The following is an 18,868-nucleotide window of genomic DNA, read 5'->3' as shown; positions in this document are numbered from 1 at the left end:
ATATATTCAAAGAACTTAAAATCAGAATACTACAATAATGCAGCCACATCAATATTTATAGCAGCTCAATTCACAATAGCTAAGCTATGGAACCAACATAGGTGCCCTTCAACAGATGAATAGATAAAGAAAATGTGGTACATATACACAACGGAATATTACTTAGCCATAAAAATGAATGACTTTATGATATTTGCTGGTAGATGGATGGATCTAGAGACTATCATGCTAAGTGAAATAAGCCAATCCCCCCAAAAAAACCAAAGGTCAAATGTTCTCTCTGATATGTGGATGCTAACACACAACAAAAGAGGGGGAGGGGAAGAATAGAAGTTTAGTGGATTCGACAATGAATGAAAGGAAAGGAGGGAGATAGGAATAGGAAAGACAGTGGAATGAATCTGACATAACTATTCTATGTATATATGTGAATACGCCACAGTGAATCTTCACATCACATACAACCACAAAACTGGGATCCTAGTTAGAATAAGATATACTCCATGTTTATATAAATATTTCAAAATATACTCTACTATCATGTATAACTAAAAAAAAATTAAATACATAAAAGGGATCCTTTTGCTTCTCAAACACCCACCAATTTTCTTACCTAACAACTTTCCTCTCTGTATTTCCTAGATAAGCTTTTCTGGTCTATCTATTTCACCTGAAAGTTTTTCCTGGAAGAGATTCTCCTAATTTCAGAGATGACTAAATTCTTTGATTCATTCTTAATAAAATCCACAACTAGGAAGACACACAGCCAACAGTTGTCAACCTCGTGTCTGCATGAGACCCAACCCTTATATAACTCCTGCAAGTCAAAACAAAGAAATCCCAAGTACCAATCCTATTTGCAGAAACATATGCATTCATTCATTAAGCATGTCAAAGAAGAGGGAATTTATTCTGTCAAAATTTATAACACAAAGAAGATGACAATTTAAAATACCAAATAGAAATAGATGATTTTAGTGGAAGAGGGGGGAAAAAAGATATCCTTAAAAGGAATGACTCTCAAAGCTTTATAGAAAACAGGAATAATTAGAAATATTATGCTGATATTATGTTCTTTGCATTTGCTTGCTATTGGCAAGGAGGCATTTTGTTCATTTCTTATGGACAAGCAGAAAGCCACAGGAACTATTTCAATTCACATTCTGGGAAACCAAGAAATACGCAAGTCAGCTATCCACAATTTGATGATTAACAGGATGTCTAGACAAGTTCTCATGAGAATAACATTACTAATTAAACAGCAGTTTGGTTAATCACAATAGCAGAAGTAATTTTAGAATAAATATTTTATGAACACATCCATCAATAAAGTAAAAGGAAAAGAAAAAATTTTAATTAATTCATTTGTAATATTACTGATATTATGCCTGGCAAATTCTGTTTGAGGGCCTGGAGAATGATCTAATATTTCTAGATATGTATTCATTTTATTTTATTTTCCAGCTAATGGCACTGTGTATTTCAATTACCTAGCCAGAATTCTTTTTTATGTCATCCATCAAGACAACAGAAGATCCATTAGTGAACAATGGGATATGGCAAATATTCCATTGCTATATATATTGTTCTATTGTTTTAAAACTATGCATTCCCACATTTCATGAGTAAGAAAATATTTACTGGATAGGGAGGGATAGTGTGCTGTCACTGTGATTTAATATCTGATCTTAACTTTCTACCCATCAAAAGAGTTGCAATTTAGAAAAGGAAAAATAAAGATATTAACCAGTTCTCTTCAGCACACGGACAATGGATCTTTTCTGAAAATATTTAATCCAATATTTTTAGCATAAATTCATGATCTTGACTTATAAGGAAGAAATACAACTTGCATGAACTTCAGTAAACAGATATTTTTGGAAAAAAAAAATTATCCAAAGAACTTGCTCTCCTTTGCCTTCATAAATATTCACCTACGATCATCTTTTACATACCTTCTGACTTGCTCAGCGTCTCATCCTATTGCCAAACCTTTCCTTGAATTTCAACTCCCTTTATTTGAATAATGAAATAAGGACTACAAAACTGGCATCTATCTTTTTTGGTTTTTTTAATGTTAGTCATTTGTCAATCTTTCTGTGCAACGTGGAAGATATTTTATATTTAAATCATATAAAAGTTTCCTGCAAAAAGAAAATTTATTTTATATTATACATATTCCTTAGCAGGTACTTAGATTTGTAGCTTTAAGTGTATAAACATGTAACAAAAAAACTTACGAGTCAGCTATTACTAGTAAATATTTTCTGTGCCTGTTACAACAGCAGGAAGGCAAACTATCTAGCGGTGGGTGGTGTAGACTTCGTTCCAGGTCAAGATCTCACCATTAGAGTGGGATCTCATTTTCAAGCAAAAGTGGTCTTGTGTTGAGTTTCCAGGCTCAACTCCACCACATTATCTCTGCATATCAATATGTGAGCATAGTGTTTCAACATGACTAACTTTGCTCTCAAGGGGCCCTCTCATCAATCCTCCAGCCTTTTTTCCAGTAAATGCCAATAGACTAACCAGTAAATGCTGACAGTCTTACCAATAAATGCTGATAGATCCAGGCATGCCAAACTGAATGAGCCAATATTAGAAAATACCAAAGTATGTGTTCCCTGCCAAAGAAATTAACAATATGCTAATATATACTTTAGAGATCTCATCTCATATGACATCATTAAAAATGATAATGATTCACTGTTAAATCAACATTAAAGTATAGATAAAAGGGGTTTTATTCCTAAAAAAGGCAGTTTATTAAAACAGTATAAAAATAATGTTTGTGAGTATTGAGCTGTCATGAAGGCCTTGACTTTACACTAGAAAAGTCTTCATCACCCAGCCAATATATTTTGATATATCTTTGCTTACCCCTCCCCTAGCTTGCTGAAAAATAACAACTAATTACTTTAAAATTGTGTTTTTAACTTACCTTTGTTTAATGTGAAAAAAACTTGGGATATAAACGTTATCCTGCAACTGTGTGCTTACTCTCCAATAAGCAACTTCCAAGATGAAATTAGCACTCAGCATCTAAATTTATATCTGTGTGCAAAAAACTAATTCAGAAATGTTTCAATCATAATATGAATGAATCACACACACACCTAAGGGAAAGTCCACCAAAAACAAGAAAATCGTTTCATGGCAGATGCCTCCCAATATACAATTTAGTAAGAAAATGTAACAATGTTGTTAAGATACCATAACACTTGCTGACATAAAAGGAAAAAAATCACAATAAATATAGCTTTACTCCATAAGACTGCATACAAATTAATGAAAGCCACATCAAACTAATAAATGGGCAAAGCAAACTGTTGTAGATAATTCATAAGAAACGACTAACAGAATATGAAAATGTTAAGTAAAACTATTGCAAAATAAATACATGAAGATATGCCATTTTGTTTGTTTTATTGACATTTCTAAAATGAAAATATGCTGTGATATTAAGGGTATGGCAAAGCAAGTATTGTTGGTTACTGCTGTTGTAGGATAAGAAATAATAAAAACTTATTTTTGTTGTTTTTAACTGACACATGATAATTGCACATATTTATTATATTGACTGCTTCTAAAGAGCTACAAGAGAAGATTTTAAATGTTCTTACCAAAGATGACTGATACAAACTTTTTGAAACCAATATAATAATGTGTTCAAAACAAGTCATAGAAGTATCAATGGCACTTTACTATAATTATACCTCTATGAATCAAGTAATGAAACTTATAGAAAAACCATTAATATTTGGCATGATGTTATTTATAATTTGAAAATGAACTTTAAGTTAATAGAATATTGCTCAAATATATCACAGTATGTTGAAATAATCCAGATTTATGTAGTTAATAAGTTATTAGGCTTATGAAGAATATTGGGTCATAAGAGTGTAACTGTGACATATAGCAACAATGTGAAAGAAGATTGGAAAGAAATTCATTAGAAAGTTATTTGTGATTGATGATTGGCTTTTTTTTCTTTTGTATGCAACCAGATTGCTGAATGAGCTGGACTTGGTAGAATACCATCAAAAGGCAACTTGATTCACTGTCACAAATACATTCTATGGCCTTTGGATATTCTATCTCACCCTTTGGATATTTCAAACAGAATTTAAATGTCTTTTGGTCCTTTTCAGGTAACAAACTGTCCATTCTAGGTCAATATAAACTCTCACCCACTGAAAACTCTGCCCCACGACTTGAGCCTGATTTTAGCTTACAGATCTGCAGTGAGAGACACATACCTGCTTTTTCCTCTTCTCATTCCACCCATCACTAGCTGTTTTTTTAGGGAATTCTAGGGATGAAATGAAAGGAAGAATAGTGGGAGAAGAGGTAAGAAATGAGTCTTAACCTGACTGATGCAGTTACAAGCTGGCAGGAGATACACTCCAGGTGTGACCACTCCCAAAGCTGAGACCTCCTCTTGGCCTCTTGAGGGATGCTTTTGTGGGTTCTTCAGAATTCCACCCCACCCCTCTTTTAGTATCCTCATCTGTTTCTGTGAATGATCAGCCCCCTTGGAAGGCTATTTAATGCCCCAATCCACCTTCTGAACCCAAAGTACCATCATTCCTCTGAGGTCACCAGGTTTTGGCAGGATGTCCTCTTAGGTGGTATAAAAATGGAGAACAGAAAGGGAAATTGTGTTCAAAGGCTTTGGTTCCTAGTTTTGTGAGCACCTGTGACATTCTGAGCTGCAAAGCCCACCCTTACTGTCTCATCACACTCTCAACAAGAAACCCCACAAACCATAGCCCTTTGTGTTTTGACTCTTCCACGTGCGATTTGGGTGCCAAGCTCCCCAAGTACTTCTCTGAAGCAGCCCTTCACTGGGCTTGAGATGAGGGGGAAGGTGTCGGTGACATGGGAGGACCTGTCAGCACACAGGTAGCCTACTCTAACCTCACAGCCTTTCAGGTCTTCTTGACCTTCATCCATGCAGCCTTCAGATGGATTTATAAACTCAAGTCTTTTTTTATTTGTTCTTTTTAGTGATACATGACAGTAGAATGTATTTTGACAGATTTTATAGAGAGAGAGTATGACTTATTCTATTTAGGATCCCACTCTTTTGGTTGTACGTGACGTGGCATTACCCTGGCTGTTATAAATAGAAGGCTAGGAAAGTTATGATGGATCAATTCTACTGTCTCCCCTATTCCCCTCCCCCTCCCTTCCCTTCATTTCCCTTTGTCTAATCCAATGGATTTCTATTATTCCCCTCTCCAACTTCCCTTGTTTGGGGTTAGCATCCACAAATCAGAAAGAACATTTGGCCTTTGGTTTTGAGGGATTGGTTTATTTCACTTAGTGTGATATTCTCCATTTTCATTCATTTACCATCAAATGCCATAGTTGCATTCTTCTTTATAGCTGAGTTGTATTCCATTGTGTTATATATACCACACTTTTTAATCCATTCATTTGTTGAAGGACACCTAGGTTGTTTCTAGAGCCTGGTTATTGTGAGCTGAGCTGCTATAAACATTGATGGGGCTGTGTCATTATAGTATGCTGATTTTATGTCCTTTGGGTAGACTAAGCTCCGTGTCTTAATCCACACTAGCATTTGGAAACTCGAGATATACTGTTCTCTGCCATGGGAACTTCAGTCTTTGCTACCAAGACTATTAGAGAAGTTTCTTTTTCTAATGTTATTTTCTAATAAGGCTGGGGGAGGAAGCAGACTTTGAAAATGGAAAGAAAGGCAAAAAGATAAATTATAGCACCTATTGAGGTAGCTAATTTTCATACTTCTCAAAGAACTTAGATTAATTTTAGACCAGACTAGATTCATGGACAATTTTATCCTCCAGGAATTGTGGTGTCTCTGACTCTGTGGAATAAAAATGTCTTCTCAGTATAATAAGTACAGGAAACAATATGAAAAATCTATAAAAGCTGTACTCTACACTTCAAAGAATAAATATTCTTTGAACCACTAGTATCCAAAGTATAAATTACCTCTTCTATTTCATTTTACCACTAACTAATCACCAGAAAGTTAATGCATTTTCCTATGATATAATTAACAAAACAATTTAGTAGCTAGATAGAATTTACATTCTCAGAGCATTTTAAATAATTAAATAGATGATTGCTACTTAATTTATAAGCAGGATGCCTTGATTTCTTTTGTGGCTATTAAACATTAAAATAGTTGCAGTAATAATGAGTGTAGTACAAATTGCTCTATAAATAGTAAGGACCTAAAAATATATACTATGAATAACCAGCTGATTTATAAATCCCAAATCAAAGTCTAAGTGAAATATCTAGAAATTGAGGGATTTTTTCCCATTCCTGTGTACTTTTAAAAAAGCTATTAAGGTGACATAAAAATGAAAAGACTTTTAAATTACAACTATTCTTTTAAAATAAGACTTTTTGTTACAAAGTCAAAGACATTACTAATAAATATACTTCATTTCTATATCTTGAATTATAAAGGCTATTCATGCACGTTTGGCATAAATTTGTAAGGTGCTTATTTTTTCTTTTACAGTTGGTTGGCTTTGTGTATGCCTGTTATGTGATCAGCATTTCCATGGAAGAAGAAGACACCTGTGAGTACTGTTATATCTCCCCGTGGGTTCATTTCGGATGAGATACAGCTTCCAAAACTAATCAGTACAGGGATATGAAATCTCTCATATTTAGAATCTAAAATGATTGGACTCAGCATGGCAAAGTTATAGTCAAAGACTGACAAACCAAACTGTTCAAAAATAAGGTGGCACTAAATATCAAAATTCTGAGTCTGAGTTATATAGAAGTGTGGGGAAGCCTAGAGATTTCTGTCATATCAATTCTTAGTAACTTTCCAACAGACACCCAGACAATATGCTGAGTAGATAATCAGGGAGGTTTGCCCACCACCAATTGTGAATATGCTAGAGGCAGAATTTTCAATGTAACTAATAATAATATTAATAATATTATCAATCCATTGTAGCAAGATCTATATGAACATAAACTATATAAAATACTATGGCAAAACTAAAAATTACAACCTTCAAGATGGAATGTAAAAGAGATAGAGAAATACTAAATAAAATTAATAGGATGCTTAGAAGCTAAGTCATGTTTTAACAGAACACACACCCCCATAAAAAGAAATATCAAGACCCAAAGTTTTGTTGTAGAGATTTAACAACACAAGTGAACAAATACCATTTACTGAGCACCTGCTAATGTGTAAGGTATTTTCCCACAACTCACTTAACAGGCTCAAATAATATTTTTAATTTATTTTTTAAAATAAATTATTTTAGATAAATCATATCTAACCAAACTAGAGATTTGAATTTACCATTGCAATTATTGTCTGAATTATAAAATGAATGCTTTCACAAGATGAGAATAGGTAGCTAGCCATTACAACTTCTTTCTAGAACACAACTTCAAAGGAGTCTGATGACTCCCCATCTAATAGATGCAGTGCATGTTATGTGAACTGTAATCCAGTGACAGTGGATGCCTTCTCATTTTATTGGACCAAAAGTATGAAATACTAGACCTTGAGACTACATATGTCAAGTAAGAAATATGCAAACATTGCATCATATATTTTATACTTACAAGGTGAATTTTTTTTAATGCTAGATGAATCTAAAAGTTCTGACACTTCAGATGCACAGTTATAATGACAACACTTTTTACTTCGAGGCCAACTTTAAAAATCATGGTTTCTGGATTTCCATTAGTGGTTCCACAGTCTCACAAAGTTCATGTCCAGAAAGTCAACAGCATGCTTCAACCCACAGCCAGGACGGATCACACAGCTAGAAATAATTAGTTGAGCATGGACAATTTTAACTGAAATTGGAACTTTAAGGAAGTTAATGGAATAAATACTTCAAAAAATGATACATTGATAAATTCAAACTGAATCTCTTATGAAATACTTTTACATAGGTATACCCCAACCCCCCCCCCCACACACACACAGAATAGTCCAATTTCTTCTTCTCCTCACTGAACTAGTCAGAGGCTTTCAAAAGATACCAGGACTCAGTCTTACCTTATTATGGGAGAAAAAGCAGAATGATCATTAGTCTCCTTTGATTGAATAGAATAAATACACAAAAGACCTTTCCTTGCCACTTGAGATTTTTAGTAAAAGTGGGGAATACAAAATGACATGCAAAAATGAAAAGCTAGGTAAATACTTTTTGACCTTCTACAGCCTTCTTTTAGAGTAATAATGTCAACGTACACGGATTGTATTGCTACTGCCAGATAATATTGTAATTCCATTGACTTTGATGACTTTAATTAACTTAAAGTTTCTCTATAGAAATCTCTGAATCAGCTATTTTAATGCCCATGAAAGTGGGATTGAAGCAGCTGCTAATAGCCTATTCTATTAATAGTTTAATTCTTGTGTTTGTTATTAGGATCATATATTAAGTTACCTGGAGACATCAGGAGAGAGTAGTTGTGTTGCCATCAATTCTAATAATACTTAGAATAAGAAAAAGTTTTCCATGCTCAAAACAAAGTCAATATGACCAACTTAACATGATAATCGTCTGGAAGACAGATGACAGTGAAAAGTAATCACAAACCTTTTAGTCGGATAGTTCTCAAGCAGGGCAATTTTACATTTTTATTGAAAGAAGTAGGAATCAAAAGTGCAACTGTAATTAAATTGTCCCTGGGTCTTCCAAAGGCAGATGTGAGTAAAAAGTAAAGTCGGTGGCCAAACTGCAATGATCTCATAGTCTAGTACAATTTGTGCCAACACTTAGCTTTTAGGTGCAATAATGAACTGCCCTTTGGATATGACATCACCAACTCATAGTCAGGAAGATGCGTCCTTTGAAATGTAATTCCTAAAACATCAATGTGAAATGAAGAAACAATACTGATAGCTTTCTAGGTTGTCTAAGTGTACTTCTGGAAAGCTTATCCTAAAAGGTAGTTGCAAATATAATGTAATATCATTGTGTTTTGGCAGCCAATATATCATTTATCATTCTTATTTCTATTCAAACTAATGAAAATGTCTGCATTATTCAGAATGCAAAGTCGAGCCTTGTTCTTGGACTGAGAACTGTCCACCAGCCTTAAAAAATAAATAGCAGCCCCCACTTCTCTCCTCTGCACTGCTTGAGTGCTTCTATGGAACTAGCATTTCAGGAGGGCATTTCTTACAAAGGGTAATAAATGCTTGAGGAAACGTTCATCTTCAGTCACCCATCTTCTTTGTTACCTCTTGGTTTCTTTACTATTTATGAAGATTATGACAACAGGTCAAAGACAATGAAATAAAAGCTGGCAAAAAGCAGAATATGTTAGGTGGTGGTCAGGGCTGTCCATCATTTGTTCTAATGCAAAAGCCAATTTATATCTCCCCTGTTTTTTGTTTTTCTATGTACCATAAATCTCTATGAACACTTTGGTGAAACTAGGATCTGTGGAATCTGTAATCATAAAAACCTGTCGATGTCTTATTTGTGAATCACCTGCTACTAAAAATGAAGTTGCCAGCCTATTACTCACTTTAATTCAGAGAAGTGTGGAGGCAGAATATGCTGAAAAGCAGTGTTCAACTTGTGTAAATACTGCCAGCCGTTTTCAGAAGATCTATTCTACTACCACTTTTCATATTAGGTCACAAATTGTACCTGGGACATTTATTTGGGCTCACAACATCTCATCTGGGCTGTGTATGTTGAATGGTGGGAAAGAAAAGCATATTGAAAACCCTAATAGTTTTTGAAAAGGAAATAAATCGCTGAGATCTGGTTTCCATAAGCTCAAAATAGCTCTTTATGGAACCATTTGACCCTTGCTAGTATAGCTTTAAGAAACTTCTCATTGGAAAGAAGCATGGCTATTGGAAAAACATCCCATATCTCTATATCCTTGGGGCACCCTGCTAACTAATGTTGGACAAAATGATGCTACCACAGTAATGAGAGTTGGGAAAATTTTTTAAACCCCTACAAATTTCCTCCTAAAAATTTACGAGAGAAGCTAAGTGTAAAGAAACTGAGTAGCTTGAATATTAATTTCCAAGTCTTCCTTCCTTGATTGTTAATGTACAGAAAAGACTCAGAGAAGTAAGGTGAGATTAACATTAGGCACTTGGGGAAGGACACAGTGTAGACCTAGATGGTCCTCAGAATGGAAAACTGGTTCATTGTTTTGTGTCACTTGTAGCCTATGAACATTTGAGGAGGGGAGGACAGAAAAATGTGAGAGAAGAAAAAAAAGATGTAGAAATGCATGAGGCTTAGCATGGGTGACCCTAAAGTCATAGTCAGCATCTCAAAGGAGTCACAGTGTTCACTTACTATAATTTTAAGAATCTACTGGTTCACAGGGAGTATAAATTTCTCTTTCAGCAACTGTTGGCTTGATCACACCTAATGATCCTAAAGTCTGATTTCCCTTTATGCCTCACCAGAGCTCAGATTGAGAGCCAGAAGCATCCCTGTATTTCACTGCAATGGCTCTGCCAAACAGCTACACAATTACTAGCTAAGATCTTCACTAGAATAGAAGACCTATGAGGGCAGGATCTTTGTTTATGTTTCTGCTGTAACCCCAGAGCTTACAAAAAAAAATTATTTGCACACAGGATGCAGTAAAGAAATGCTTGTTGAATTCATATTGCTTGATAGATTCTCTGAGCTCAGCAACTCATTTTTTTTCAAAATGAATTTCAGAACCTCAAGATTCTCAAGTTTCATGAGATGATTCCACCCTATATTGAGAATTTAGTGAGATGTTTAGGATTTTAGTGAGATATTCAATGCATTTACAAATATTGATGTGAGAAAAATGAAGTTCCTGCATTTCTTTAACACGATTTTATAGATGTTCAGTGATTTGAAGGTCAGGATATACAGAGGCAGATGAAACCTTCACGGTACCACATGAGAACAAGAGCTTGCTTTAGTAGACTCTGGAATAAGACATTCCTGAAAAACAGAGACTTGAAAGATAGATAACACTAAAAATGAGGCAGGCATCTGGGAGTGAACTCATTTGCCAACTAGAACCAAGGGGACAGAGATATGGTCAAAGAGTGGGGAGCCGCAGATGGTGATTGCAGGTGGCCCACACATGGGAAGGTCAGGCAACACAGAATAGAATCCAATACTGTGGTTTCATCACAGGATTCTGGTCATTCCCTACAGTCTCTCCCAAGAATATCATAAACACTCAATTATCTAAACCAATGAACCAAGCAGAACGCCTCAAAAGACAAGAGAAACCCTTTCACTAGAACCAGTTCCAAACTAGCACTAAACTCACAGTGAAGTAGAGCCTAGGCTGTCACTTATTTTAGTAAGCCAGGACTTCCATAAATCAGCCTGCCTTGGGACTATCTCCAGCTGTTATTCTGCATTCCTAACTTACTCATCTCTGGTCACATTTGTTTTCCTGGATCTGTCAAGCTCTATCACACCCAGGTATTTAAGGTTGGCTCTCTTCCTTTATTGACATGCTGTCTTACATGCATCCTTCGATCCTAGCTTGACTTTCTCTTCCCAAGTGTGGATGCTTTGCTCCGACCTCAAAGACTACATGAAGGCGACTGTGATATATGCTTCCATTGCACATTGTGCATTTTCCTTGAAAACATTTAACACAACTGTAATTTTTTAAGGTTATTATATTCACCAGGGCCAAGTTCATTTCCTGACATTTAACAGCACTCTATACAGTATTCAGTGAGTGGGCACTGAATGAATCAAGGTATGAACAAGTAGACTCATAGGGATGATTTATGTTTCCTGAGAGAGGTTGGAGAGAAATTTTTCCCTTTTCTAATCTCTATCTCCACTTATATAAGCAACTACTTTCCACACAAACTAGAAACCTGGATATAGTCCTTGAATCTTTCCTTACCTCCAGCATCCAGTCACCAAACAAGACATCTTAACTGTTGTCTTAGTTCTATGGGCTTCTATAACAAAGCAGCATAAATTGGATTGCTTTTAAACTGGGCTGGAAAGTTCCAGACCGAAGAACTGGTAGATTTAGAGACTGGTGGGGGTCCACTTCCTGGGTAACACAGGATGTCTTTTCACTGCATTCTCACAGGGTAGAAAAGGTAAAACAGCACTCTGGGGCCTCTTTATAAGGGCACAAATTCTGTTTATGAGGGATTTACCCTGTGACTTAGTCATATCCCAAGACCCTATATCCCCACTCTATCACCGTGGGAATTAGTTTTCAACATATAAATTATGGGGAAACACAAATATTCAGACAACAGCATCTCCCTTCAGGGGATTGACAGTTCTTACACGTTCTTTATCATTCTCCTCATGAGCACTCTCTTCCCATATACACGCTTCCCTCAGTGCATCAATGGACTCTGAACATATCTCTGAATCTGTGCTCAATTTACTTTTTACTATTGCTTCCCTCACTCATAGAAAGAGGGGGATCATGTCTTGCCTGCCCTATGATCCTGAAAAGTTTTAGTATATGCAATGTCATAGGAAATCGGTGTGTATTTGTGATACATACTTCATAGTAAGGCAAATGTTTCGTGTGTTTACCATCTCATATGTGTCTTCTTCACTCCTTATGAAAATTTAATCTCCTCCTCCCTGTACTGTAGAAAAAAATATGATTAATTCACAATAAGTGTACTAATATTCTCTGGAAATTTTCATTGGCCACTATGTTAGCTTTCCACACTATGTCAAAACATCTAAGGCAACCAACTCACAAAACAAAAAAGGTTATTTTGCCTCACGGTCTCAGAGGTTTCTCCCTGTATTTGCTTGGTGCCATCGCTTTGGACATGTGGCAGTAAATTGTGGCAGAAGCAAGTGGTAGAGGAGGCTGCTCTCCTCATAGTAGCCAAAGGCAAAGGAGAAACAGGAAGGGGCAGGGCTCCCTATCACCTTCAAGGACACACCCCCAATGGCCTAACTTCTTTCCACTAGACCCCACCCATTTCCATCACCTTCCAGTAGCCCCTGAGGTTTGAACCCAGTCCTTTAGTATATTGACCTTGGGGGAAGATTTAACATCCAAACCATCACAGTTCCTAAGAATGGCCTGTTTTGACAGAAAATTGGCCCAGCAATCAAACAAATCCACACCCAAAAGGGGTTCTAATTTTCTGTTTCCGCTCGAAACCAGCTGTTAGACATTATTTAAACAAAGGTGATCCTAACCTTTTGAATATCTGGCTCTGTGACTGTTATCACATCACGCTGCCTCTCGGGGATCCCAAGGGCATTCTGCAGCTCTAACACTGAAATACTTTGGGTGATGTCCACAGGTGGGGGTTATGTCAAGGTGTAATCAGGAGTGTCACCTTTAATTCTTTACTGACTTATAGTCAACATCAGGAGCCACTTCAGAACAGCCGGATGTCTCTGGAAAACATGGGAAGTATCAGGCTCACCCATGAAACAAGCCCTCTCCACAAGGGCCTACCCCACTCCTGCTTCCCTGCTTCAGACTGGGAGGAGCTGGCAGGCTGTCACCATTGCCAACAGCCCCAAGCTATGCAGTGAGTCCTTCCAAAGGAAGAATGAAAAACCTGCCATCCAGATGGTACAGAATGAAGAGATCTGGGATCCAGAAGTGATAAGGAGAAAGCAGAGTACAAACTTAAAAAAAGAAAGGAAGAAAGGAAGAAGGAAAGAAAAAGGAAAGAAAAATTTATACCCTTGTGGCACACGCAAATGCAAAGGGAGATAAAAAAAAAAATAAAGTTCTGCAGGATTCTATGAAATTCCCATGCAACCGTTTTACCCTGGATACCAGGGATAAGACTTAGAAGCCGTAGGAAAGAGCAGGCAATGGGGTTCTGACTGAAACCCTGTGTTTTTATTTTAAATCTACATTCACTATCCTCATCCCAACTCTCCTCCCACTCTTCTCAATCCTCCCACTACTCTGACTCTTCCAGCCCTACCATGAGTATATTGAGCCTCTGATTCTCTAGGTCTGTCCTAAACTGTTTAGTGGTGCTGAAATTAGCACCAGCACTGATGCTACTCCAGTAGCATGTGAACTGGCTAATATCAGTACATCGTCCTCTGTACCAGTGTACCGTTCCCTGTCTGTGCCTTCTCCAGATCCCTTAAAGATAAACTGCATGAGCTCTCAGTGCCTGAGAGAACCCTACCCACCTTTTAGAGACATTACAGTCCCCTACCCTTGACTTAGGGATGCTCCAAGAGATGATATTGACTTCTGGTCCTTCTTCTCTTCCACCTCTTAACATAAAGACTCCTTGAAAATAGTAGCCAGTAGCACAGATTCAGTTCCCAGGCTCTCTCCACAATGATCTTCTTCCTGGCATAGAAAAGAAGGCTTCCTTCTATCCTGTGGCCTTTGTAGGTTTTACATCCATCCCGCCAACATACCCAGGCACCTTGCTCTTTCTCTCTGCCTTCCCCCCAGCCACCCAGTTTCTTTCTTACCCTCTTTTCCTTCAGCTTTTAAACCAAACCACATAAAACAGAAAAAGAGAAAAGAAAAAGAAATGACCTCTGACTCCCCACCTGGTGTGCATTTAACTTCCCTGTCTCTCATGTTTCTTTCCTTCACTTCTAGACTTTTCTAAAAACTAGTCCAGATTGACCGCGTTCACTTTCTCACTGTCAGCTGCTATTCTCAGTCCTCCTGTCCTGCATTTTCACTGAAAACCGTGTCTCAGAGGCCAGCAACGACCTTCTCATTGTCAGATTCTCTTAGATCTTATCAAGGTTCATTATAATTCATGGCTTTGGCCATGTTGACTGCTACCTCCTTGAAAATATTCTCTTCTGGGTTTCCAGGCAGTCACATCTGTTGAGTTTTGTTAGGCAAAATCCACCTCTTCACGACACATATTTTACCAATTAAAAACTATTTCTAAATCCTTATTCAAGCTAAACATATTTCTGATGCAGAGATAGCTAACAAATTTTGAAGCATTTTTTTTCCAACTATATTTCAAGTGGTGATTTATCATTAAGTCCTTAGAAGGTTAACTAGCCATTTCTATCTAGTATGTAGTTTATACTCATGCTGTTTATACCAAAATATTTAAGAAGGATCAGGTAATAAAATAGAAGATTTTATAAAGACCAGACAATAAAAGACATGCTTGTGACTTTTAGATTAAAAAATGGCACATAATAGTCTCCAAATCTATAGTCTTGGACCAAATATTTAAGATGCCATGAAGTGCTGATTTAATAATTCCTTTGCAGAAATGTTTTACAAGTAGCTAGCAATAAAAGGCATATATGGAACACTCATCTCATGTTCTCTATATCAACTACTTTACTGACCATGAAAAAATAATAATTTAGTGTTCTTTCTGGGAGCAATATTTGAAACTGGAACTTACATGAGGTATAAGGTAGCATTCCCCAGACTTGGATACCAACATGGAAATTTGCATGAAATACAAAGTAAATTAATTATGAATAATTTCTGATTTATACCTAACTGGCTTTTCTATTTGGCCAATCTTTTCCTCATAGAAATCTCTCTCTCTCTCTCTCTCTCTCTCTCTCTCTCTCTCTCTCTCTCTCTCTCTCTCCTCAGTATAAGAACTGAAAGTCTAGATAAGAGTTAATGGTGTAATTCAAGGACATCTTTTTTTGCCACAGTTCAATCAACCGCAAATGTCTAATGTTTCCCAATTCTTATTTGCTGAATATCACTGTCAGGAATTTGTAACGGCCATCTACAAGCTTGTGTCAGAGACTGGCTAGCTATTCACTGAACCTGTTTGGTTAACTCTTCTCCCTGGCACACAGCCGTACCAGTAAATACCAGCTTCCATGCAATCAGGTACCCCATGAGATTGGATTTTAGAATGTAGATTCCAGGCCTGGCCCATAAATAACTTCCACTTTCAAGTCATACTCTTCCCCTTCCTACCTATAAAACACAGACTAACAAGGAAGCTTTGGAAGCCATGTTTAAAATGGAGGCACCACAGTGTCCAAGTAGCCTGAGTCTCTGAGTTATTGCTTGGAAGACAGTTGGTCACAAAACTTGAAAATCAGATGTTAAATGCCTTTGAGGTATGGGGCACTGAGGAGAACCCAAGAGAATCTGTAAGGGAAGGGATTCCAGAAGGTGAGACCCCTGAGTATAAACCTATAAGAGTACTGTCCCTCAAGGGGACATTTAGCATTTCAGATATTTAGCAAACATAGGAGTGTTCCAGATATGCCTGGGAAGGTCTCTTGGAGGAAATGACATTTAAACAAAAAGACAATGAGTGAGAAGAGCATTCCTGGCAGAAGGAACACCTTGCCCGTAGGAAATCACTTCTTGGAAGAAGCTTCCAGAAAAAAAAAAAAAAGGCTTTGCCTTAAGGAACCTGTTTTATATCAACTGCTCTGAAGGGTCAAAGGGGTGATCTGGTCTTTCCTGAGCTGCTGCCTCTCAAAAGAGGAGTGAATTAAGAGCAGATTATATCTGGGGCTTCATTTTAAACCCTGTATTGAGCAGGAAGGCTTTGTGACTCTGATAAGAAGTGCCCCACAGCTGTGAGAAAAGGTGCACAACCCTGGCTTAGGTTTTGATTCTTTTTCCTTTAGTCCCTTACTTTCATCATTTTCTGTTTTAAGCTCATTTGCACATTTGCTGGAAAAGCAAATTACATCCATGTCTTTTTTTTTAAATTTAAAGTTTCTAGTCCTAACGTGGAAGCCAGGGCTTCATACTGATTCTGTGTTCCTTCTAACCAAGATAATAACGCTGCAGGGAAACAGGCAGAGACCAGAGTCTCTTTAAGACTCTCATTTTCTGATGCCCTGAGAGAGGCTTTTCTGCACCAAAAATAAATAAATAAATAAATGTGACAAAATTTTGAACTATGTTTTTTTCTTAAGTTCTAAATGCTACATAGAAATCTCAGTATTCCTATTATAAATCTGGTAAATTTCAATGATCATTTGGAGAGGATTTTTGTTTCTTTTTACTGTGGTAAAACAGGCACAATACTGGCATTTTAACATTTTAAGTGACCAATTCAGTGGCATTTAGTACACTCACAATGTAGTGCACTCATCACCACTGTTTCCAAATAGAATCTCTGTACTCATTAAACATAACTCTTTCTCTCCACCCTTCCAGCCTCTGATAAATTCTATTCCACTTTCCACTTCCATGAATGTGCTTATTTTAGGGACCTCATACAAGTAAAATCACCCAATATCTGTCATTTTATGTCTAGCTTATTTCTTACCACATATCTTCAAAGTTCACCATATTGTAGTATACATTAGAATTCACATTCCTTTTTAAGGCTGAATAATCTTCTACTGACCATCATTCCTATTTGATCTATTTGAATTCAATACTCTAATAATCTTTTGATCTGTTTTATTTACAACTCTAACTATAGTTACTTAAACATTTCACTTGCACTGAACTCTTTGTAATTATCATTTTGATGCCCTTCAATTATTAATCCTAACAAATAGAATATTTATTGTTTTAAACTATAGCAAATTTAACGAATCTAATAAAATGAACTTGTACATAAATTAAATCTTAAATTTTCTTTAATGTCACAGAAATTTAATAACAAAATTCCATGTCTCTTAACTTAAAACCATGTGTGAAAAGTCAGTTACCCAATTAAAATCTTGAACTGGTTTTGCAGGGTGAATCTCTCAGATCTAACATTCTGATTATGTTAAGAATTACAAATATTTTACATACAAGCAGACACAGCTTATCCCAATGATTATAAAATCCTAATCTCTACATGTTTAGGAACTTTCAGCTGGGAAACAGGATATAAATTTTAAAAGGATTCTATGCTCCCACTAATAAACTTAAAGAGCTTTTTTGAAAACAAAGTTGTTAGAACAAGTAGAGATCTCATTCCATATCATTCAAATGTGATTAATACAGAAGCCCACAACACCAGAACTCAGAGGCCATCAGATTCTAGTAGACAAAAGACTATGGAACCTCCATTTGACCCAGCTATCCCACTCCTTGGTTTATACCCAAAGGACTTAAAATCAGCATACTATATCATAATATAGCCACATCAAACAGCTCAATTCACAATAATTAGACAATGGAACCAACCTAGGAGTCCTTCAATAGATGAATGGATAAAGAAAATGTGATATATACTCAATGGAATATTACTCAGCTTTAAAGAAGAGTAATATTCCATTTATATTTGGAATATAATGGCATTTGCCAGTAAATGGTTGGAGTTGGAGAATATCATGCTAAGCGAAATAAGCCAATCCCACAAAACCAAAGGCTGAATGTTTTCTCTAATATGTGGATGCTAATTCACAATAAGGCAGGGGACACTAGGGAAGAATAGTGTTACCTTAGGTGGAGGGAAGTGATGGGAGGGGAGGGGAGGGGATTTGGGGATAGGAAAGATAGTAAAATGAAACAGACATTATTACTGTATGTATATATGTGACTACATGATCAATAAGATTCTTCAACATGTACACTCAGAAAAATGAGAAATTATTTCCCATCTATGTATGATATATGAAAATGCATAAATGCATTCTACTGTCATGTATAACTAATTAAAACAAAACAAGACAAAAAAGATTCACTCCTATTAAAAGTCTCCCTTTGGTTGGTTTGATATTTATTAGCTCTTTAGAACTTTTTGATGTCTTCACATTTAGCTTGACAGACCCTGTATTGAGATTCCACTTGCTTCTTTCATCTATATTCCCTGATGGAATTGTGTTTTCTTTCCATATTCCAGGTCAGTTGCCAACTCTATTAGACATTTAATGGATTTTAGCTGCATTTCTCATAGCTTTTCTTGTTTTGAAGTCACAGACTTGTCCAGATGTGAATATATTTATAATCCAGATCTAACATACTCTTATTTAGTTTTGGATGTCCAGAAAAG

At 36.4% G+C, this 18,868-nt stretch overlaps 1 protein-coding gene across 1 annotated transcript in view; it reads left to right on the top strand.

The window, feature by feature from the left end:
* Nkain3 (sodium/potassium transporting ATPase interacting 3) overlaps positions 1-18,868 on the top strand; it is a 319,499-nt gene that overhangs the window by 260,800 nt on the left and 39,831 nt on the right. The window contains exon 4 of the mRNA XM_076835763.1: positions 6,524-6,584. Coding sequence (XP_076691878.1) covers positions 6,524-6,584 — 61 coding nt within the window. The remainder of the gene's footprint in view (positions 1-6,523; positions 6,585-18,868) is intronic.

The sequence above is a fragment of the Callospermophilus lateralis genome, chromosome 16 (assembly GCF_048772815.1).
Source record: "Callospermophilus lateralis isolate mCalLat2 chromosome 16, mCalLat2.hap1, whole genome shotgun sequence".
Lineage (NCBI taxonomy): Eukaryota > Metazoa > Chordata > Mammalia > Rodentia > Sciuridae > Callospermophilus > Callospermophilus lateralis.
Note: the sequence above shows the minus strand (reverse complement) of the source record. Positions and strands in the feature narration are given on the sequence as shown.